At 38.8% G+C, this 25,487-nt stretch overlaps 1 protein-coding gene across 4 annotated transcripts in view; it reads right to left on the bottom strand.

The window, feature by feature from the left end:
• Nucleotides 1-25,274, bottom strand: part of diaph2 (diaphanous-related formin 2) — a 1,014,494-nt gene extending 989,220 nt beyond the window's left edge. For all 4 annotated transcript variants that reach the window (XM_061976707.1, XM_061976705.1, XM_061976704.1 and 1 more), the window contains exons 1-2: nt 25,220-25,274; nt 24,377-24,722 (exon numbers count right to left, since the gene is read on the bottom strand). In XM_061976707.1, the coding sequence (XP_061832691.1) occupies nt 24,377-24,460 (84 nt within the window). In that variant the 5' untranslated portion in view covers nt 24,461-24,722; nt 25,220-25,274. The remainder of the gene's footprint in view (nt 1-24,376; nt 24,723-25,219) is intronic.
• Between the last annotated feature and the right edge of the window lie 213 nt (nt 25,275-25,487).

The raw sequence follows: 25,487 nt of genomic DNA on the forward strand, positions 1-25,487 counted from the left end.
ATGCACACATGTTAAAGGTGCTATTTCAATGTTGATGACGTGCATTTATTCGAGCAAAAGAATAAAGGTTATTCAAAGCATAAAAATGTATGTTTATTTAAACTACTACTTTTAGCAAACAGCTAAAATGATTTACAGAGCAAACTATAACCTGCTACCCCAGAATGTACAATCATTATTCTCAACAAAAGAGTAGAAATATAACCTTCGAGGAAAATCTAACATAAAACATTTGTATGCTCGTACAACACTTAAAACCTTTAGCATATCTGCATGTGGAATTCAAATATGGAATGGATTAACCAAAGAAATCAAACAAAGCACAAATATGACTCTCACACTATTATGTTAGATCCACTATGGACTGGACTCTCACACTATTATGTTAAATCCACTATGGACTGGACTCTCACACTATTATGTTAGATCAACTATGGACTGGACTCTCACTATTATGTTATATCTACTATGGACTGGACTCTCACACTATTATGTTAGAGCCACTATGGACTGGACTCTCACACTAGTAACTAGATCCACTATGGACTGGACTCTCACACTATTATGTTAGATCCACTATGGACTGGACTCTCACACTATTAACTAGATCCACTATGGACTGGACTCTCACACTATTAACTAGATCCACTATGGACTGGACTCTCACACTATTATGTTAGATCCACTATGGACTGGACTCTCACACTATTATGTTAGATCCACTATTGACTGGACTCTCACACTATTAACTAGATCCACTATGGACTGGACTCTCATTCTATTAACTAGATCCAATATGGACTGGACTCTCATACTATGAACTAGATCCACTATGGACTGGACTCTCACAATATTAACTAGATCCAGTATGGACTGGACTCTCACACTATGAACTAGATCCACTATGGACTGGACTCTCACACTATTATGTTAGATCCACTATTGACTGGACTCTCACACTATGAACTAGATCCACTATGGACTGGACTGTCACACTATGAACTAGATCCACTATGGACTGGACTCTCACAATATTATGTTAGATCCACTATTGACTGGACTCTCACACTATGAACTAGATCCACTATGGACTGGATTGTCACACTATGAACTAGATCCACTATGGCCTGGACTCTCACACTATTATGTTAGATACACTATGGACTGGACTCTCACACTATTATGTTAGATCCACTATGGACTGGACTCTCACACTATTAACTAGATCCACTATGGACTGGACTCTCACACTATTATGTTAGATCCACTATCTGTCTCATTGTATCCCATTGGGTTGAGTTTTTCCTTGCCCTGATGGGGGATCTGAGGCCAGGATGTCGTTGTGGCTTGTGCAGCCCTTTGAGACACTTGTGATTTAGGGCTGTATAAATAAACTTTGATTGATTGATTGATTGATTGATTGATTGATTGATTGGGTTTAAGAGACTGTTCAAACTACAAGTGTTCACAAAGTACACAGAACAATAACTACGATGAACACCTTGAACCCTTTTTTTTGGTAGATAAAGATTATTTATGTATTTAATATTAGTTTCCTTACTATGGTATATTATTTATTTGTTCACTGTTCTATTACAGAGAACAAGGAAATGGGATACAATTGCTATGGTATGAAAATGGGTAGGATTAAATAAACTCTGCTTCTTCCTACTTTTCGGACGTGCTGTAATGAAACAACTGGAAATATGTGATGCATGACATTGTATCCTATGCATGTTCCAAATAAACTGAACTGAACTGAACTATGAACTATTTTCCGAAACATACGCATTGAGGCTATAAAGTAGGCCTGGGCGGTATATCGATTTTATCGATAAATACAACGATTTGAAAAATAAAGAAAACATTTTTTTGCCCCCAGGAACTTTCGTAGCTTCCACTCTTTCCTCAGCGGAGATTCAACACACCCGGCAAAAAATGGGTAATGCTAACGCGCACGAGATGTTTGTTTCAAAGAAAAGTGTTTTCAGTAATTTGGTTTTGCGGATAAAGGCGTGGAATAAATGACTGCGTGCTGCAAAGTTTGTTTTAAAAATGCTGCAGGACAACAAACGTATTCCTGCATCTGAAACCGGAGTTTACAGTTTTATTGTGGTGGAATCATTTACACGAGAGATGTATGATGATATCATGTATGAAGAGAAAGAAGCACAGTGGAAAATGATCACTAAAGCGGTCGTTCTGTATGTCGCTAAAGATGTGGTGCCCATACAATGAAAAAGACTGCATTTATCATAACACTTGCTAAAACTATAGTCCTCTCAACGCTCTACTTCATTATTTATTTGCATACAGTGTACAATACTACATTTTTGTTTGCAGAAGTATTTTATTAAAGACATAAGTTTGGACTTTATTAACCGCAATGTTAGAAATCATTATTTATTTCCATGCAATGTACAATGCTACGTTTTTGTTAACAGAAGTAATTTGTTCAAGACGGAAGTACTGAGCTTCCAATTTTTGTTAATTGAAAAGTATTTCATAAAAAGTACAATGTATATCTGGCTTAAAAAACATTTTTCGAATTAGACTTTTGCTCCGAGGAAGATTAAGTGTATGATGCAGTGGTATTTCAAACTAATACTTTTTGATCCAAGTAAAATAAAAACTTGTTTTGATGTATATCTGTCATTTGTATTTATTTGTATCTTTAGAAAGTTGGGGGGCAAAAATCTGAATAAATCGTAAATCACATTTTTTTGTGAAAAAAATCTGAGATTTTATATTTAGGTCATATTTTTCATAACATGGTCACTACTGCCTAGTTTCTCTTGTTATATTCTTATCTTTACTGTTACATTTTTATTCTTATTGTTGCTTTTTATTTTTATTCTTATTGTTTATACCCCCATTATTTATTTTTTACTTTTTAAATTTGATCTCAATTCTGTACACTGCTGCTGGAATTGTAATTTTCCTGAGGGAACTCTCCTGGAGGAATCAATAAAGTACTATCTATCCTGGTGTATAATACAATGCAAAAATGTCAATTTCTGCACAGGATTAATTTAAAGTTTATCCTGCATCCTCTTTAAAAGTCCAACATTTTTCCCTGTCAGATTTGGACAACCATCTGTTGTCACACCTGCCAGCTTGTCCCATTTCAGTCCTAACATGTCCAAACACACATTTACCTCTGTGAACAAGTCATTACCTGTGATTGTACCTTTAATTGACTGCGTGGCTGCCAGCTACTCCGTGATTTGAAAGTCTGCAGTTATCCCACGTAAGAAGATGAGCAGCTGGGCGGTGTTACGTACATCGCAGCTCTCATCCAAAGCCAGCGAAAAACAGTCAAAGTCGGCCGTTCTGTTCTTCAGCTGAAGCTCCAAGTTTTCGGGCATATCAGGGCAACAGAGTCTAATAAGCACTCCTTAATAAACTCTCCGTCAGAAAACACCTTACTTTTCTGGCGATTTTGTGAGAAATGACGAAACTTGTCCTGCGGGGCGCAGAATGCCCAGGTCTGGCATAGATCCAACAAATTGATGACTAAATTAATTGCCAACTATTTTTTTAATCGATTTAATCGATTAGTTGTTGCAGCTCTAGATAGATTACTAACTTAATCAACAGATGCAGCCCTACCGAATTGTAGGACTTTTGGGATATTCTGACGTTGGCTGCTTTATTGGATTGTAACTTGGAGTACTATACTTAAGCTATATAAACCAAAAAATAAGAATGTCATTTTTGAGTTGATCAATGCTAATAAAAGCAAAAAAAAGTGAAAACTTCAAATGAGAGTCTTAATGGTGTAAGGTTGGGATGCAGATATACAGAGGCGGTTTCTTTCTGCTGTGTTACTAAAGCAATTCTTTACTGCTTCCTCTCCTATCCAACTTCCTGAATACCATTGACACACTTACACGTGGTGCGTTTCCTGCCTCACATGCCTGCTAAACAGTGCTTACATTCAACCAACACATTGTGGGAAAAGTACACAACAAGCATGAGGGAAATGACCATAAAAGGGGATGTCCGAGAGATGAGATTCGGGAATTTAGACTCGCACTAATGCAGTGGTTCTTAACCTTGTTGGAGGTACCGAACCCCACGAGTTTCATATGCGCTTTAGTGAAAAACTACATTTATTTTCTTAATTTCATATTAATATGTAAATATTAATCATGAAATTATGTTATGTTAAAGAAATACTAAAAAGATATATTTTATAAACAGAAAGTTACAGGAATGTACACATGATCCCATGTTTACATCTCATTGTGCAACATGTGAATGTTTTAGTGGGACCTAAATGCGATATCTGAAAGGGGTGCAAATTATTTCCAAAGCAGGAGACCCCACCTACTACACAGCTCATGAAAAATAATATGTTTTGTTGTTGTCATTGTAAGTGGGCCAAAACACTTATATCAGAAAATAATCTCATGGAAATGACTGCTGTCATTTGATTATCATAATAAAACATTGAACTTGTTATTTAGTCAGGTTTGGGACTGGTGTGCTGCTGGTGTGACCACAGTGCATGTGCACGTCTGACGTTGCTCACATGTTCTCCACTGAATGCTTAAGGAGTTTTTGCGTTTGCTCAAGCATATGGAAAATTAGAGGGAACATTGTTTGGGGGTATCCATAATACGCCGATAGAGAGAAGTTTTTATTTACATGATGAGTCGGGTGTGTCTTGACCTCCGCGGCGGAGGCTCCATCGAACCCCTGAACCCAGGTTCGATCGAACCCAGGTTAAGAACCAGTGCACTAATATTAAACGACCCCAGAAGCTTCACCATAGAACACATGTGCCACAACCACATGTGGCGGTGTAAACAGACGAGAGCCATCCGAAGGTCTTCCCTCACAACCCCGGTAGCATCAATAAAGCACAGATTACAACAAAACTGAAGGAGGTCCAGAAGAATAGGGCAATATAATTCTGGTCCAGGGCTGCAATTAACAACTATTTTGATAGTCAACTAGTCATTGATTATCCCAACCATTAGTCGACTAATCAGATTATGAAGCATAAACATATTCAGTAGGAGATGTCCGATAATGTCGGACTGCCGATACTATCGGCCGATAAATGCTTTAAAATGTAATATCGGAAATGATCGGTATCGGTTTCAAAAAGTAAAATGTATGACTTTTTAAAACACCGCTGTACGGAGTGGTACACGGACGTAGGGAGAAGTACAGAGGAGTTGCATCTCCCAGTCATACTTTCCAACCCTCCCGATTTTCCTGGGAGACTACCGAATTTCAGTGCCCCTCCTGAAAAACTCCCGGGGCAACCATTCTCCCAAATTTCTCCCGATGTCCACATAGACAACAATATTGGGGGCGTGCCTTAAAGGCACTGCCTTTGCGTGTCGGCCCAATCACATAATATCTACGACTTTTCACACACACAAGTGAATGCATCTCACACTTGGTCAACAGCCATACAAGTCACACTGAGGGTGGCCGTATAAACAACTTTAACATTGTTACAAATATGCGCCACACTGTGAACCCACACCAAACAAGAATGACAAACACATTTCGGGAGAACATCCGCACCGTAACACAACATAAACACAACAGAACAAATACCCAGAACCCCTTGCAGCACTAACTCTTCCGGGACGCTACAATATACACCCTCGCTACCCCCGCCCCCCAACTCAACACCGCTCGCCCCCAACCCCGCCCACCTCAACCTCCTCATGCTCTCTCAGGGAGAGCATGTCCCAAATTCCAAGCTGCTGTTTTGAGGCATGTTAAAAAAAATTATGCACTTTGTGACTTCAATGATAAATATGGCAGTGCCATGTTGGCATTTTTTTCCATAATTTGAGTTGATTTATTTTGGAAAACCTTGTTACATTGTTTAATGCATCCAGCGGGGCATGACAACAAAATTAGGCATAATAATGTGTTAATTCCACGACTGTATATATCGGTATCGGTTGATATCGGAATCAGTAATTAAGAGTTGGACAATATCGGAATATCAGATATCGGCAAAAAAAAGCCATTATCGGACATCTCTACTTATAAACAAAGATGACTAATTCATTTAGAAATAGCTATCCATACTGTAACTGTGCTGTTCATTAGGATCTTGCAAAAACAAAAATAACTATTAAACTTTTGTCCATATCCAAGCAAAGACAGGCTCAGTGCTGACAACGAAGGACAGTAAAAATAGCAGCAATAAAACAAAGAAACAAACACCAAAGCTATCGTAAATTCCAGACTATACGCCAATACTTTTTTTCCCTATGCTTTGTTCCCTGCAGCTTATAAAACGATGCGGCTAATTTATGGATTTTTCTTCGCCAACGGCCATAATGTTGTGAGTTCAATAGTTTTCATTAAACCCAAGCAGAGACACTGAAATGGTGTGTTATTGTTTGTGCTATGGCGACATCTTTTGGACAAGGTCCCTCACTGCAGGTCTTGCAATTGTACTTATGTTTAATGCCCTAAACAAGGAGTAAAACCCTCCATAGCCTTTCTGCTCGAAAGGATTCTTCATTCATCACTCCAAGTAACGTTTCTACATTTTACAATTCAACTAAAACAATTCATACTTACTAAAACATCCCATGTGTGATATCTGTAGGAGTGTTTTCATGCATACTTGTATGTGCTATAGTAATGTAATGAAGCTAGTGTTGTAACATGTTTACTAGCGTCTGTGTTAGTATTATCAACTTACAATGGAACATTTTGGAGTTCCTCCTAGCTAGGTGGGACTTTTTGAACGTATCCCCGGAACCTTATCGGGGGCGCGCTGTGCTTTTGAACGCTGATTGGTTGAAACACTGTTGGGGGCGTTCCTGAAACTTATTTTTCAAACACACTTGTTTATTTCTTGTGTATTTGTATTAGAAAATACTTGACAAAGGAGAGAAAGAAGAACGAAAATAACTTTCGACTTGCAGGAACTATTGTGGGGCATCTTTGTGTTGAAGAATGCTGATCAGTGAAACTATCTTAGTGTTTTAACTCAGCCGTATAGCCTTTTAACGACTACGAGGTTTATTTTTATTTTTTCCAAACTTCATTTCGATACGCCAAGCTACGAGAAGTGGACGGACTCTTTTATATGTATTTCAAGTCTGGGCTTCCCTGCTTAGGCTGCTGCCCCCGCGACCCAACCTCGGATAAGCGGAAGAAGATGGATGGATGGATGGATTAAAAGAGCTTTGGCCATTGTGGGTTAAAAAAGTCGCAATATTAAATTAATTCACTAACGGTCCCGGATGTGGCTCTGCTGATCTGCATAGCACCGCCGCGCCTCAAACCAGTGAGTATCCAATCACAGGACGCGTAAATGTCACGTTCAACGTGAGGCCAGCTAGAAGGCCTTACTGACAACAACTCGTGATCTGATTGGCTATCGCAATTATCTAACAACTGTAGGTGCCCGTTCACTTACAGTACACGGACGCCCGCATTGTTGATTCTGAAGGCCTCGGGCAGATTTCGTACAGCATAGCAACATAAGCTCGCTGAATTCTGATTGGATAAAAACTCTAATCTAAAAACAACAGCACTGGAACGGGCATAATATCCGTGGTCCCCAACCTTTTCGTAGCTGTGGACCGGTCAACGCTTGAAAATTTGTCCCACGGACACATTTTTTTATTTTATTATTTTATTTTATTTTATTATTTTTTTATTTTATTTTTTTCATAAAGAAATACAATCATGTGTGCTTCCGGACTGTATCCCTGCAGACTGTATTGATCTATATTGATGGATAATCTATATATTGTGTTTTTTCTTTATTATTATTTATTTATGTTGATTTAATAAAAAATAAAAAAAATAAAAAAAATATTTTTTTATTTTTTTATTTATTTTATTTTTTATTTCTTGTGCGGCCCGGTACCAATCGGTGGCCCGGTGGTTGGGGACCACTGCATAATATGAGATAAAGAGAATGTGAATACTTTTAGATATTTAGGGAAAGTAAATTAAAAATGACTTTTTTCTTTAATTATAATAAATAAATAAATGGGTTGTACTTGTATAGCGCTTTTCTACCTTCAAGGTACTCAAAGCGCTTTGACACTACTTCCACATTTACCCATTCACACACACATTCACACACTGATGGAGGGAGCTGCCATGCAAGGCGCTAACCAGCAGCCATCAGGAGCAAGGGTGAAGTGTCTTGCTCAGGACACAACGGACATGACGAGGTTGGTACTAGGTGGGGATTGAACCAGGGACCCTCGGGTCGCGCACGGCCACTCTTCCACTGCGCCACGCCGTCCCATAATTTCTGGTTATGTTAGGCTAGCAGAGAAGGCCTTGCTTGCTGAACTGCGAAATGTGGTGGAAATCCAAACCACACATGTTGGAGATGGCGACGTCATGATCTCAAATACCGGTCATGGTGGTTTGCTTGTCCACATGACTACGACAAGACGATGTTATCAGATTTTCCAACTTTGTAAGCAGTTGTCCAAAACCAGAGCACCCGGAAACGCCATTGCCACGTGGATTAAAGGCCGAAACGATACAATACTTTGCCATTTTGCCCTGAAACCGTTCCCATAAGGAGAAATACTAAATCTTGAGCAAATCTGTCATGTGCAAAATCTCATAATTAAGAAATCATTGTTGCCAGTCTCATCACTGAAACCCTAATTATGGCCCACTTTCATTATTATAGTGTTATTTACCAATAGATAGAGAAAAAAAAATGATGGACATGTGCTTCAGCTTTTTGTTTGTATTCCTTTACTTACTTTAATTACAATTATCAAAGGGGAACATTATCACAATTTCAGAATGGTTAAAACCATTAAAAATCAGTTCCCAGTGGCTTATTATATTTTTCGAAGTTTTTTTCAAAATTTTACCCATCACGCAATATCCCTAAAAAAAGCTTCAAAGTGCCTGATTTTAACCATCGTTATATACACCCGTCCATTTTCCTGTGACGTCACACAGTGATGCCAACACAAACAAACATGGCGGAAAGAACAGCAAGCTATAGCGACATTAGCTCGGATTCAGACTCGGATTTCAGCGGTTTAAGCGATTCAACAGATTACAAATGTATTGAAACGAATGGTTGTAGTGTGGCGGCAGGTAGCGAAAACGAAATTGAAGAAGAAACTGAAGCTATTGAGCCATATCGGTTTGAACCGTATGCAAGCGAAACCGACGAAAACGACACGACAGCCAGCGACACGGGAGAAAGCGAGGACGAATTCGGCGATCGCCTTCTAACCAACGATTGGTATGTGTTTGTTTGGCATTAAAGGAAACTAACAACTATGAACTAGGTTTACAGCATATGAAATACATTTGGCAACAACATGCACTTTGAGAGTGCAGACAGCCCAATTTTCATCAATTAATATATTCTGTGGACATACCCTCATCCGCGCTCTTTTCCTGAAAGCTGATCTGTCCTGTTTTGGAGTGGATGTCAGCAGGCCTGGGAAGCTAGGGTCGATAGGGGGTTTAGCTCGCTCGTCTGCGGGAACAAACTGCCGCCATTGCTTGCCGTGCTACCGAGGTCCTTTGTCCCTGAATTGCTCATAAACTCCGGCAGATTCAATGGGGGTCTGGCGGCAGATTTCTTTGACACTATCATTGGAAATGCATCTGCTTTGAGTGTCGCAGGATATCCACACATTCTTGTCATCTTTGTCGTAGCATAGCTTTTGTCGGTAAAGTAAACGTCCAATTTCTTGCCACTTTCGCATCTTTGAGCCACTGGTGCAACTTGAATCCGTCCCTGTTCGTGTTGTTACACCCTCCGACAACACACCGACGAGGCATGATGTCTCCAAGGTACGGAAAACAGTCGAAAAAACGGAAAATAACAGAGCTGATTTGACTCGGTGTTTGAGAAAATGGCGGATTGCTTCCCGATGTAACGCCACGTTGTGACGTCATCGCTCCGAGAGCGAATATTAGAAAGGCGTTTAATTAGCCAAAATTCAGCCATTTAGAGTTCGGAAATCGGTTAAAAAAACATATGGTCTTTTTTCTGCAACATCAAGGTATATATTGACGCTTACATAGGTCTGGTGATAATGTTCCCCTTTAAGTAGGATTTTTATGTTAAAAGGGGGTTTGAAAAACAAAGTTGCACTAATCAGATTGCAGCTTATTGAGCCCAATTTCACAATGATTTAGCGTGCTTTTACAAAAAAGGGAATGAAACGGGTTGAGTACCGTATTTTTCGGACTATAAGTCGCAGTTTTTTTCATAGTTTGGCCGGGCTCCAGTGCAACTTATATATATGTTTTTTTTCCTTCTTTATTATGCATTTTCGGCAGGTGCGACTTATACTCCGGTGCGACTTATACTCCGAAAAATACGGTATATAACAAAGGTATTTTTAGGCTTACTCCAAAAAAAAGCTTTGTTGTTTGTTATTGTAATAAATGCTATGAAAAAAACCTTCTAATGTCTTTCAAATTATGGCAAAAGAGTATTTTCATGGCAAAATATAGCATCTGCTGATGGAAAATGATCATTTTTGTACAATGTGCCTTTTTATTCTTGTGAGAACACATGCTAGCCTCATGCCTACAACAGACAGGGGAATAGTCAGTGCTAAAATCATGTGGCTATGTGGGAATGACTTTTCTCCTCTGTGCAACTCTGTGTGACATCTTTTACTCTGGTATGCACAGAAATAACATTCCCCCATACTGTCAAACCTGTTCCCTTGAATTCTTTTTATCTAAAAAAAGCAGTACTTTCATTTGACATATTTTATGGAGTGTCAGTTTTTTGTTGTTGTTGTAGCTCCCAGCGTCGTGAAAGCAGGCTGTAAAAGTAAGTATCTTTTGCAGTGGTATTCTAACATCCATGGCCCGGGTTAAGTAAGTACTGGGCCCAGAGCCCAAATGGTGTTGCTGTGATGTAATCCTTCGCAGCAACTTCGAACACAAACACAACCATCCATGTCTGCTTTGACATGAAACTAAACCAGAGTGTGCCAGTTGACGTCGGATTTGGACGAAGGACTAAACTCATGGAAGCCACAAAAGTTTACAAGACATCTTTGGATTATACTAAAACGTTGCACACTGCAAAAACAATGCAGTATGCATGCCAGGCCAGTAGTTGGTAGGATCACTTTATAACAGGGGTGTCCAAACTACGGCCCGCTGATTTAAGGAATCAAACCCACAAGGAAGTTGCATTAATTTTAATAGTCTGACAATTATGGTGCTGCTATGATGTCACCATTTAGCGGGCGACTTGAGAAATTAAGGTTAATTTTGCTCTGAATGTAAGTGTGCACAGCATTTACTTAAATGACCTAATGCAAACAACTTTCCTGAGTCACGGTGCAAACAAAAAAAAAAAAAAGGAAGTCCGACCAACACAAAATGGTCCCACATTACACAACATGCTCACTGAACTTTGTGGATATTATAAAAAATGTACCATAAAAAATTCAAATTAGAAGCCAAGCATTCCCGCAGACACCGAGAAATTACAGAAGCCATGTTTAAATGAATGTGCCGACATGGCCCTAGCATACATTGTCAAAAAGACGGGCTGGCACTAAAAATGCGTAACGTATTTTTCGGAGTATAAGTCGCACCGGCCGAAAATGCATAATAAAGAAGGAAAAAAACATATATAAGTGGAGTATAAGTCGCCATTTTTGGGGAAATGTATTTGATAAAACCCAACACCAAGAATAGACATTTGAAAGGCAATTTAAAATAAATAAAGAATAGTGAACAACAGGCTGAATAAGTGTACGTTATATGAGGCATAAATAACCAACTGAGAACGTGCCTGGTATGTTAATGTAACATATTATGGTAAGAGTCATTCAAATAACTATAACATATAGAACATGCTATACGTTTACCAAACAATCTGTCACTCCTAATCGCTAAATCCCATGAAATCTTATACGTCTAGTCTCTTATGTGAATGAGATAAATAATATTATTTGATATTTTCCGGTAATGTGTTAATAATTTCACACATAAGTCGCTCCTGAGTATAAGTCGCACCCCCGGCCAAACTATGAAAAAAAACTGTGACTTACAGTCCGAAAAATACGGTACTTACTTTTTAATCATCTTGTAATTTTTATGTATAAAATATGTTTTGGAAGGAGAAAGCATAAGTGAAATTGGCATTCATTTAAAGTTAGAGTACCAATGATTGTCACACACACACAATAGGTGTGGTGAAATGTGTCCTCTGCATTTGACCCATCCCCTTGTCATACTTGCCAACCCTCCCGGATTTTCAGGGAGACTACCGAAATTCAGCGCCTCTCCCAAAAACCTCCCGGGACAAAATTTCTCCCGAAATTCATGCGGACCTGAGTGACGTGTCGACAGCCTGTTTTCACGTCCACTTTCCCACAATATAAACAGCGTGCCTGCCCAATCACGTTATAACTGTAGAATGATCGAGGGCGAATTCTTGGTTTCTTATGTGGGTTTACTGTTAGGCAGTTTCATTAACGTCCTCCCAGCGCGGCAACAACACACAACAACAGCAGTCAAGTTTCCGTCTACCGTAAAGCAGTTTGTCTGCCGTAAACAGCAATGTTGTGACACTCTTAAACAGGACAATACTGCCATCTACTGTACATGCATATGTGACAATAACATCTAAGGCTTTTAGAGAGTGCAGTGCACAACTGCGCATACAACAAGGAGACGAAGCAGAATGCATCATCAGAGAGGGTGTTCAGCATGGTTAGAAAAATAGTGACAGAGAATAGAACAAGGATGGACAATTCAACCCTTAACTCAACAATGAGTAGATGAGTGTTATGTGTGTATATGTGTAAATAAATGAACACTGAAATTCAAGTATTTCTCTTATTTATATATATATATATATATATATGAAATACTTGACTTGGTGAATTCTAGCTGTAAATATACTCCTCCCCTCTTAACCACGCCCCCCCCCCCCCCCCCCCCCACCCCACCTCCCGAAATCAGAGGTCTCAAGGTTGGCAAGTATGCCCCTTGTTCACCCCCAGGGAGGTGAGGGGAGCAGTGGGAAGCAGCGGTGGCCACGCCCAGGAATCATTTTTGGTGATTTAACCCCCAATTCCAACCCTTGATGCTGAGTGCATACTTGCCAATCCTCCCGGGAGACTCCCAAATTTCAGTGCCCCTCCCGAAAATCTCCCGGGGCAACCATTCCCCCGAATTTCTCCCGATTTCCACTCGGACAACAATACAGGGGGCGTGCCTTAAAGGCACTGCCTTTAGCGTCCTCTACAACCTGTCGTCATGTCCGCTTTTCCACCATACAAACAGTGTGCCGGTCCAGTCACATAATATATGTGGCTTTTATTTTTATTTTCATTGTACATTGTACAACGAAATTGTAAGCAAAACTAATTTAGTGCAAATTCATAACACATAAAACCATAAGAACATAGATAAATACCTACATACCTTTTTACCTATTGCTCTCAGGTAAAAAGTGTTCTTAAGTCTGTTTGTCCGGCATTTTATTGTCCTGCATCTCCTGCCCGAGGGCAGCAGTTCAAAAAGTTTATGTCCAGGGTGAGATGGGTCCCTTATGAAGTTTTGGGCCTTTTTGAGGCACCTGGCACTGTACAGTTCATCTAGGGAGGGGAGAGAGCACCCAGTGATCTTCATGGCAGTTTTTATGACCCTCTGAAGTGCATTTCTCTCTGGCATACCATACGCACATGCAGTATGTCAGCACACTCTCTATTGAGCAGCGATAGAAGGACACAAGCAGTTTTTATGCAAAGCATACTTGATCAACAGCCATACAGGTCACACTGAGAGTGGCCGTATAAACAACTTTAACACTGTTACAAATATGCGCCACACTGTGAACCCACACCAAACAAGAAAGACAAACACGTTTCGGGAGAACATCCGCACCGTAACACAACAGAACAAATACCCAGAATCCCTTGGAGCACTAACTCTTCCGGGACACTACAATATACACCCCCCCATCTCCCGAATTCGGAGGTCTCAAGGTTGGCAAGTATGGCTGAGTGTCAAGCAGGGAGGTAATGGGTCCCATTTTTATATTCTTTGGTATTTTGAACTCACAACCTACCAATCTCAGGGCGGACACTCTAACTACTAGGCCACTGAGTAGTGTTTATATAATTTGATGTGTGTTTAAATAATTTTGAGAAAAGATATGTATTAATATTACCTATTTCAGGATATATTTTTGTCAATATGGCACAGCACTAGAATATACATAAAGTATTGTGCTGTGAAACAGTATCTTGTCACTTCTGCTATCTGCTGGATCGACCACATGCTTGTATGTAAAAAATCATCTGGTTCACTTCCCCAATAGTGTGGTCTCTCCAACCATTGTGTCCCGTGTCCATATTGACACACTATCACGTTACTCAATAGAAAAACCCAAAAGTGAACGTGAAACTTAAAACATCACCTGTAATGTTTCTGCTACGTCGAGTAACAAGTTTGAATGTGCGTATTAAAAAGTGCGGGATAAGCAAGCGATGACGGATCACGGACACACCCTGGGGTGAAAAACGACTTCCTCTGCAGCGACAACTCAACATGTTTCGAAATGTTTCTCCTCAGAGGGGTGAAAAAAGGGGAAATCCACACATGGAGATCCGTAGAAGGAACCAAAAGCATTTACTGAGTGAGGTCATGCAGACTCTCCAAAAGTAGGGAGTCAGGATTGAGAAGTCCAAAGTTGCAAAGTTATGTCATGATCACTCTTGGAAGCACATGGCATTTTACTTTCCTCTGTGATTTCCTGTCCTGCAGCTGTTCCCACTATCCTCCGCTTCTAAAACGTTGCAGGAACACACCCGGTGATTACAACGTGTAAGGCTACGTTTGCAACACATCACCAAGAGTGCGAGGTTATGGGAAAAAGTTAATTCCATAGCAACGTAGCAACAGCCCCAACTTGAAATCTTAACGTTTTCAAGTCTGTGGTATCAACTCGGGTTCATTATAGTCAATTAAAGTTAAGGCTAAGAGCGGCGGAGCCACTCTGCAAACACAGTTCAGTGAAAGTATAAGTGTCAGAAATATTTTGGATACGAGAAAAGTCAACTGTTGTGAAATTTTGGGTGGAAAACCAATTTGTTCAGCTGCTTTCTGTGTGTGTGTGTTCTTGTATTTCTCCCCTTCTTGAGACATCAACAAGGAAACGTACCTTCCATATGAGGACTGGTGAACAAGTTAGGACCAACATCTTGGTCCCAATACGGAAAACCAATGCATCTAATAGAGACCCAAATAATCCAATCCAATCCAATCCACTTTATTTATACAGCACATTCAAACAACAAAAATGTTTCCAAAGTGCTGCACAACAAAATTAAAAAATAATATTAAAAACAATAATCAAATATTGTCCTTAGCTCCACCAATGACTGAATAAAAACAAAAAATAAAAAAATATAGAACCAATATAAAAACAATATAAAAATAAATATGATTAAAAACGATTTTAAAAGGAAAAAACTATTAAAACAGTAAATAGAAATCAAAATGTATAAAAAACACAGAGGACAACAGAGGACCACACAACTCACGTAGTGTTAAAAGCCAAAGAATAAAAGTGGGTCTTAAGACGAGACTTAAAACACTCCACTGTGGGAGCAGTTTGAACATCAATGAATACTCAAGTCCGTGAATATTGCCCCAAAGTCAGGATTTTTTGTTGATTTAATGTGCATACAAAAGTAAACATTGACAGGTGCAAAGGCAGCAATATATGATAAAACAAAACGGCAGCGAAGGGAGGACTTCCCTATTCAACCCCGAAAAAACCCGCCAGGTGAACAGCTGATTTTACGACTTCTGGTGCTGGTGCTAAGACAACCCGCGCCTCATATGTGACAATAGGATGAAGAAATACACTACGGTACTAAGACTCTAGTGGCCATTAACAGTTAGCTTTTACAGCTGGGTTGCCCAAAGTGCGGCACAGGGACCATCTGGGGTCCGTCACTCATTTGTCATCGGCTTTAAACACATTACAAAAAACAAAAAATAGAGCTCTCATTTGCCCCCCCCTCGTGGTGAAATCTATCAAAACTAGGGTGGTCCCAAAAAGGAAAGATTTTTCAAATTAACTGTGTGTCGGTTTTAAAAGTGCTCCCCCACTGGTCAACATATGAAATAACAAGAGTGTGTAAAAATTTGAAGTGCTACCCCTCTGGCCAACATATGTAATAACAAGTGTGTGTAAAAATTTGAAGTGCTACCCCTCCGATCAACATATGTAATCACAAGTGTGTGTAAGAAATTTAAATTCGCACCCTTTGGCCAAAATTATTATTTTTTAAATAAATAAATATGTATATAGAGACATACTGTAATAACTTGAAGTAGATAAAAAAAATTTAAACGTTTAAAAATTTACTAAAAGCAGTCTTTTTCTCACAATGTGTCGACTTTTTTCTTATAAACTTGGGAACAATGTCTCATATTCTTTCTGTTTCTGTAATATTGCAATACTTTCTTTAGCTGTCATTAGCTGTCTTTAGTAGCCTTTAGTAGCCTTTAGCTTCTTTAGTAGGTGAAAAACCTTTAAGGACAAAACACCACAAGATTAACATGCCAGCAACAAGATTACATGTTGCTGGCATGTAATCTCGCCACACCTAGTGTGTGTGTGACAATCATTGGTGCTTTAACTTTAACTTTAACTTTAAAATTATTACTTTTTCATGTAAAATTATTACTTTTTCATGTAAAATGGTGACATTTGTCATGTAATCACAATATTGCCAATTTTTTTGTTGTTCTTGTAAAATAATGATATTTTGTGAGTAAAATTATGACTTTTATCATCATTTTGCCAAGTAAAATTCTGATTATTATTATAATATAGTCCAAATTTTAATTTTTTTTTTATAAAATTGTGACTTTTGTCGAGGAAAATTACTTCTCTTTTCATAAAATTGCCAAAATTGTAAGCTTTTCTTGTAAAATTGTAGGGCTGCAACTAACGATTAATTTGATAATCGATTAATCTGTCGATTATTACTTTGATTAATCGATTAATAATCGGATAAAAGAGACAAACTACGTTTCTATCCTATCCAGTATTTTATTGGAAAAAAAACACCATACTGGCACCATACTTATTTTGATTATTGTTTCTCAGCTGTTTGTAAATGTTGCAGTTTATAAATAAAGGTTTATTAAAAAAATAAAAATAAATTTTTTTTTTATAAAAAAGCCTCTGCGCATGCGCATAGCATAGATACAACAAATCGATGACTAAATTAATCGGCAACTATTTTTATAATCGATTTTAATCGATTAGTTGTTGCAGCCCTATAAAATTGAGAGTGTTATTAAGTAAAATTCCAACTTTTATCATAATGTTGCACAAATGTTCAGTTTTTCTTTTGACTTGCGTTTTAGTAAAATGACAACTTGTGTTATAATACTACCAAAATTCTAAGTTTTTCTTGTGAAATTGTGAGCTTTTTCTTGTGAAATTCCAACTAATTTTTAACAAGCTTTTTTATATTTGCATAGTACCGGTATGTATATTATGTATTAATGTTGTAAGTACAAATCTTTATACATCTAGAAAGATAGATAAAAAGAAGGTAACCAATACAAGAATGTGTGTGTGTGTGTGTGTGTGTGTGTGTGTGTGTGTGTGTGTGTGTGTGTGTGTGTGTGTGTGTGTGTGTGTGTGTGTGTGTGTGTGTGTGTGTGTGTGTGTGTGCGCAGCTGCTCGCATTCACCACATATATGATTTACAGTGGTACAGTATAGCCGCCACATGAAAAGGGAAGACAAAAGAGGGCGCCTTGTTAAAGGTTTGAAATGTTTTGCATCATAACAGACAATGTTGACATAAGAACGACCAGGGAGAGGATAACCTAACAACACTCTCGGTTGCTGACTCAAAGTGTGGCGTCTGCTTGAAAGGGCCTGAAGAAATAAATGCCGCACACCTACACACGAGACGGTTGTAATTATCTTTGCTACAACTGATCTGGTAACGCTATGAGTAGCAGTAGACATCGATACCACAAAGATTGCATTCAGAACGGACGTGGCTTCTGTAAAGCTGAAGTGTATTATTTTTACATCCCGTATTTTGGATGTTTTTATTTTTCGGTGAAACATGACGAAAAATATATTTAAATGTATTCTGGTAAAAGCAAATATAAATTATTTTTGGGCCATTATTAAGGATAGACATTTGACTATATTATCTTGGCTGAATATTTGGTAAAATTACTGATTGTTTCAACTGTTTCTTTTTTACTATTTTATATATATATCATTAATATATATAATATAATTTATATCACTGTACGGCAAAACAACCCATCATAAGAACAGTTTCTTCCACCAGGCTATCAATCTCATAAACGCTGTGAAATAAGTACTTGTTTATATATATATATATATATATATATATATATATATATATATATATAGTTAATCGTTATTTAGTTCATTGTTAATATTTATTGTTGACACTAAACAAAGCGAGCACAGTCTACCAAGTCAAATTCCTTTTGTTAAACATACTTGGTCAATAAAGCAGATTCTGATATACAGTGGAACCTTGATTTACGAACTCAATTGGTTCATCATTAGAATCAATATAAACATGAATAATTGGTTCTAGCCTCGAAAAGTCCCTATATTAGTAAAAAACAGAAAACACTATATATTATATGAATACATAAATATATGTCCATCCATTTTCTACCCCTTGTCCATTTTGCGGATTGGATATACAGTATATATACGGTATATATACATACATATATATATATATATATATATATATATATATATATATATATATATAAGGGCTGCAACAACTAATCGATTAAATCGATAAAAATCGATTATAAAATAGTTGGCGATTAATTTACGGTAGTCATCGATTCGTTGGATCTATGCTATGCGCATGTGCAAAGGCAATTTTTATTTATTTTTTTATTTACTTATTTTTAATAAAACTATAAACTGCAACATGTACAAACAGCTGAGAAACAATAATCAAAATAAGTATGGTGCCAGTATGTTGGGGTTTTTTTTTCAATAAAATACTGGAAAGGATAGAAATGTAGTTCTCTTATCCGATTATTAATCGATTAATCAAAGTAATAATCAACAGATTACTCGATTATCAAATTAATCGTTAGTTGCAGCCCTAATATATATATATATATATATATATATATATATATATATATAAAAAACAATAATAAATGATAACCAAACAACACAACAATATTACAGCAAGCTAAAATATCAACATGCACACACAAACACACAAGTCTGGTTGGTACGCCTCAAAATTAAAAAAAAACAAAAAAGAAGATAATTTTATCTTGTGTCTGGAAATTTTTTGGGCATTTTTGAACACTCTGGGAGTTTCGTACCACTAGCTTCACGTAGTTGCCACTCGGGTTAGCACAAACTAGCAGTGTGAGGCGATCTTTCATCGGCTTGTGTTCCGGTATTAAAAGGTCCGCTCTGGCATATTTTTCGGTCTCATCACAATCAAAGACTTGCTGCGCAACAAAGCCCCCTTCACTGATAAGAATTGTGCACATCCATAATTAATATATGTATTGTATCATATGGTTAGTACCACATTGTTTGGATTATAAGTCGCAGTTTTTTTCCATAGTTTTGCCGGTGGTGCGACTTACACTCTGGAGCGACTTATGTGTGAAATTATTAACACATTACCGTAAAATACACAGCTTCATGGCAACCGGGAGAATGCGCCATGCAACTTTTCTGGATGTCATTGGATGGATCTACAAAGCATGGGCTTCAGTGACAACTGAAACCATCCTTTCCGGATTCAGAAAGGCTGGAATAATTGGAACTGCAACTGACGATGACTCTGACGTAAGCGACGTACCGATAGAAGAGAAGGCGGCGTATTGTCTACCTTTGGAGTTGGCAGAGTTGTTTAGAAGCGACACAGAGGAAGAAGATTTCATAGGATTTAGCGATTAGGAGTGACAGATTGTTTGGTAAACGTATAGCATGTTCTATATGTTATAGTTATTTGAATGACTCTTACCATAATATGTTACGTTAACATACCAGGCACGTTCTCAGTTGGTTATTTATGCCTCATATAACGTACACTTACTCAGCCTGTTGTTCACTATTCTTTATTTATTTTAAATTGCCTTTCAAATGTCGATTCTTGGTGTTGGGTTTTATTAAATACATTTCCCCAAAAAATGCGACTTATACTCTAGTGCGACTTATATATGGGTTTTTTTCATTCTTTATTATGCATTTTCGGCCCGTGCGACTTATACTCCGAAAAATACGGTAGGTAAATGTTCTATTATATGGACTATTCTACTACTTTCTGCACTTCAATAAACTACTGTGGCCATGCTCCATGTAAATACATAAACAAAACAAAAAGTAGGCTATCTAAAGTAAGCTGATATTCGATCCGTCAATTAACTGACGATAAATAAAAAATTTAAGTTGGTAAGTTTTCCAGCATCAATAAATGTCTGTGTGCATGCTTCAAGAGTATTCACGTTTTTCGTCGCTTTTAGCCGCTACGCGCATTTGTGCCGAAGCGGAATGAAAAGAAGGGGGTGAATTATCTTGTTCTCATTAAGTGTCTTTGACTCTCTGTGCAGCCACATGGGGCCTGCTGGTCCGCTAGCATCACACAGTGCAACTACTTAGCATGTAGCAGATAACATGGAAAAAATAGATGACAAAACCAAATGCCACAGCACCAGTGTGGGAATATTTCAGTTCATAAACTGTAGTGTTTACAAACCCTGTTTCCATATGAGTTGGGAAATTGCGTTAGATGTAAATATAAACGGTATACAATGATTTGCAAATCCTTTTCAACCCATATTCAGTTGAATGCACTACAAAGACAAGATATTTGATGTTCAAACTCATAAACTTTATTTTTTTTGTGCAAATAATAATTAACTTAGAATTTCATGGCTGCAACACACGCCAAAGTAGTAGGGAAAGGGCATGTTCACCACTGTGTTACATGGCCTTTTCTTTTAACAACACTCAGTAAACGTTTGGGAACTGAGGAGACACATTTTTCAAGCTTGTCAGGTGGAATTCTTTCCCATTCTTGCTTGATGTACAGCTTAAGTTGTTCAACAGTCCGGGGGTCTCCGCTGTGGTATTTTAGGCTTCATAATGCGCCACACATTTTCAATGGGAGACAGGTCTGGACTACAGGCAGGCCAGTCTAGTACCTGCACTCTTTTACTATGAAGGCACGTGGCTTGGCATTGTCTGGCTGAAATAAGCAGGGGCGTCCATGGTAACGTTGCTTGGATGGCAACATATGTTGCTCCAAAACCTGTGTGTACCTTTCAGCATTAATGGTGCCTTCACAGATGTGTAAGTTACTCATGTCTTGGGCACTAATACACCCCCATACCATCACAGATGCTGGCTTTTCAACTTTGCGCCTTTAACAATCCGGATGGTTCTTTTCCTCTTTGGTCCGGAGGACAGGACATTCACAGTTTCCAAAAACAATTTGAAATGTGGACTCGTCAGACCACAGAACACTTTTACACTTTGTATCAATCAGTCCACCTTAGGCCCAGCGCAGCCGACGGCGTTTCTGGGTGTTGTTGATAAACGGTTTTCGCCTTGCATAGGAGAGTTTTAACTTGCACTTACACATGTAGCGACCAAATGTAGTTACTGACAGTGGTTTTCTGAAGTGTTCCTGAGCCCATGTGGTGATATCCTTTGCACACTGATGTCGGTTGTTGATGCAGTACAGCCTGAGGGATCGAAGGTCACGGGCTTAGCTGCTTACGTGCAGTGATTTCTCCAGATTCTCTGAACCCTTTGATGATATTACGCACCATAGATGGTGAAATCCCTAAATTCCTTGCAATAGCTCATTGAGAAAGGTTTTTCTTAAACTGTTCAACAATTTGCTCAGGCATTTGTTGACAAAGTGGTGACCCTCGCCCCATCCTTGTTTGTGAATGACTGAGCATTTCATGGAATCTACTTTTATACTCAATCATGGCACCCACCTGTTCCCAATTTGCCTGTTCACCTGTGGGATGCTCCAAATAAGTGTTTGATGAGCATTCCTCAACTTTATCAGTATTTATTGCCACCTTTCCCAACTTCTTTGTCACGTGTTGCTGGCATCAAATTCTAAAGTTAATGATTATTTGCACAAAAAAAAAAATGTTTATCAGTTTGAACATCAAATATGTTGTCTTTGTAGCATATTCAACTGAATATGGGTTGAAAATGATTTGCAAATTATTGTATTCTGTTTATATTTACATCTAACACAATTTCCTAACTCATATGGAAACGAGGTTTGTATATTGTTACGTTGCACGTTTCTTTATTAAAGTCCTACCTTGATTGTCAGTTAAGTAATGTCCAACTCCACCTATACTGAAGTGTTTCTTTGTCAATACTTTATTTAGCTATTTTATTTATTGGTATGGTTGTGTATATTTGAAGCCCCCACCAAATCCCTCCTTAAGACATTGTATTGCTTTTGGTTGTCATTTTTATTCAAGTGCAAAATGCTGCTAACAGACAAAGTGTTTTTTTAATGTTATTTTTTGTTTTATTTAACTTGGCGATTTAAATATTTTCATTCCAATTACAGTGTTAAAGTAGATGATAAATACAAGTTTATGGCATTTGAAAGGATACACATGCACTATTATTATGTATTATCAGTACATCAATGGTTCATTTGGTCTGATCAAAATAATGGCAATAATACGTTGGTCAAAATATCGACTAGCAAAAAATTTTCATCGGCCCAGGCCTCATTTACAGAGCACTTCTGCCACAGACAGAATCCCGCCGCAAAAGCCATGAGTCAACAAACTTGTGTTACGAAAAACCCTGGCGAAGCAACTGTCACAACAAGGCAGTACTTTCAGGGGGGAACAAATTGAAAGGGATCCTCACATGATGCACACTAAGTGCAGATGGCAGCGTAAGGTTAAAACACTGCACCTCTTTAGTGCAACTATGAAATCTATTAGCGGCAGTGCACTTTGGGCGCATTACGCAGCGATGGCAACGCATCAATAGCTATTTCAGTGTAATGCTGCACTAAAAACACGATTGAGAAACAATATCAGTGTAGTTCGGATTACAAAACTAATGCAATAACGACAATAAATCTCTGGACTAAGACTCTCGTTGCGTCAACTGCATGCAACTCCAAACAAATACCTAAAAGTTTTTTATTCCTGCTTTCATCCTCACTGGACCTCTTTTTAGAAGGTTTACTGGGGTCGTCCCCACCGCTGGCTTGATCCATTTTGCCTCCAAGTTATACCCCCGCTACCACCAAACTCCGCCCACCTCAACCGATGCACGGAGGGGGGGTTGATGTGTGGGGGGGCAGGATTTGGTGGTAGCGGGGGTGTATAATGTAGCCCGGAAGAGTTAGGGCTGCATGGGATTCTGGGTATTTGTTCTGTTGTGCTTATGTTGTGTTACGGTGCAGATGTTCTCCCGAAATGTGTTGGTCATTCTTGTTCGGTTTTGACTCACAGTGTGGCGCATATTAGTAAGAGTGTTAAAGTTGTTTTATACGGCCACCCTCAGTGTGACCTGTATGGCTGTTGACCAAGTATGCCTTGCTGTCACTTACGTGTGCAAGCAGAAGCTGCATACAACATGTGGCTGGGCTGACACGCTGTTTGTACAGGTTGTAGAGGGCGTTAAATGCTGTAACAATACGTCACGCCCTTATTATTGTTGTTAGGGTGAAAATCGGAGGATATTTGCCCCGGGAGATTTCTGGGAGAGGCACTGAAATCTGGAAGTCTCCCGGGAAAATCGGGAGGGTCCGCAAGTATGCAGCTGAGCCGCATCAGAGTGGTCAAAGAAGACGCGGGTTGCCGACCCCTGCCTTAGGCGGTACTGCATCAAAAAGAGACATCAGTGTGTAAAGGATATCACCACATGGGCTCAGGAACACTTCAGAAAACCACTGTCAGTAACTACAGTTTGTCGCTACATCTGAAAGTACAAGTTAAAACTCCACTATGCAAAACCAAAGGCAGTTATCAACAACACCCAGAAACGCCGCCGGCTTCGCTGAGCCCGAGCTCATCTATGATGGACTGATGCAAAGTGTAAAAGTGTTCTGTGGTCTGACGAGTCCACATTTCAAATAGCTTTTGGAGACTGTGGACGTTGTGTCCTCCATCTCTTTAGTGCAAATATGAAATCTATTAGCTGCAGTGCACTTTGGGTGGATAATGCAGCGATGGCAACGCATCGATGGCTATTTCAGTGTCATGCTGCGCTAAAAACACGATTGAGAAACAATATCAGTGTAGTTCGGATTACAAAACTAATGCAATAACGACAATAAATCTCTGGACTAAGACTCCGAACAAATACCTACCAGTTTTTTATTCCTGCCTTCATCCTCACTGGACCTCTTTTTAGAAGGTTTACTGGGGTCGTCCCCGCCGCTGGCTTGATCCATTTTGCCTCCAAGTTATAATAAATTCCCTTCCTCTTGACTTGATGTGGTCCCAGGAAGAAGAAGAAAAAAAAAAGTTGGCAAAGTTGACACTTAAGCGTTTGGCAACACGTCACTTGGCAACAACATCCACTTTAAGTCTTCTCCAAATCCATTCCGTTATTTTGAAGAAAAATAATAGGTATTTTGCTTTTGAAAGGGTGTGGCAGGCGAGAAGTATCCGTTTAAACGTCCACTTGTGGTCCAGCATCAATTCTTTCAGTATCTGCAATAAAATAATATTAAAACAATATTAAAAAAAAGCCAATGTAGGTGCGTTCCAACAAAAACTAGTCCTGTAAAACAAGTTTTGCCTCAAAGTACACCCAAATTCAAACACTGCATGTGCTTTAAAAACATTGCTGATGCCTACAAGCTAAATAATTGAGAGAATGCAACTTAAAAGCGAGCAAGTTAGTGATATTAATACACTTAAAAAGACGAGTGGCAAAGCAGCTATGGAGCGCTTATCTAATATTAGCAACGTAGCATCACTGACTGAGTAGAATTATTAACAATAGTAACAATAGTCCGAAAATCACCGTTGTTCTCTTCTGCTTGGACTACTTTACAAAGCATTTTAGCTACGCAAGCAAACATGTAGCGCCGTCGCCGTGAGGACATTACACATATCACCGCTAACGTTCCAAGCGAGTATATAGTATGAATAAATAAATGACATTGCAATGAAAAATATGAATAAATGTGTCCAGTAAAACTCACAGTATCCCATCCTGGGCATTTCCTCCGCAACCAAGCTTGAAAGTCAGGCCCACGTCGGGCTCCGCCCCATTCTCGTCCTGATTGGTTTAGGGGCAGGGCACCGGGGGAGGGTCTCAAAGGCTATTGGCGCAGAGGGTTGTCAGTCAAAAGGTTGGCGTGTCGTGGAGGAGCGGGTCGAGTCTGATTCGCACAGCCGTGGGATGAAACCACAGAAGAAGAGAAAATCGATCTATAAAAGTGGTGGATTATAATCCAGGGGGGGGTGACG

This window comes from Nerophis lumbriciformis, linkage group LG16 (assembly GCF_033978685.3).
Source record: "Nerophis lumbriciformis linkage group LG16, RoL_Nlum_v2.1, whole genome shotgun sequence".
Lineage (NCBI taxonomy): Eukaryota > Metazoa > Chordata > Actinopteri > Syngnathiformes > Syngnathidae > Nerophis > Nerophis lumbriciformis.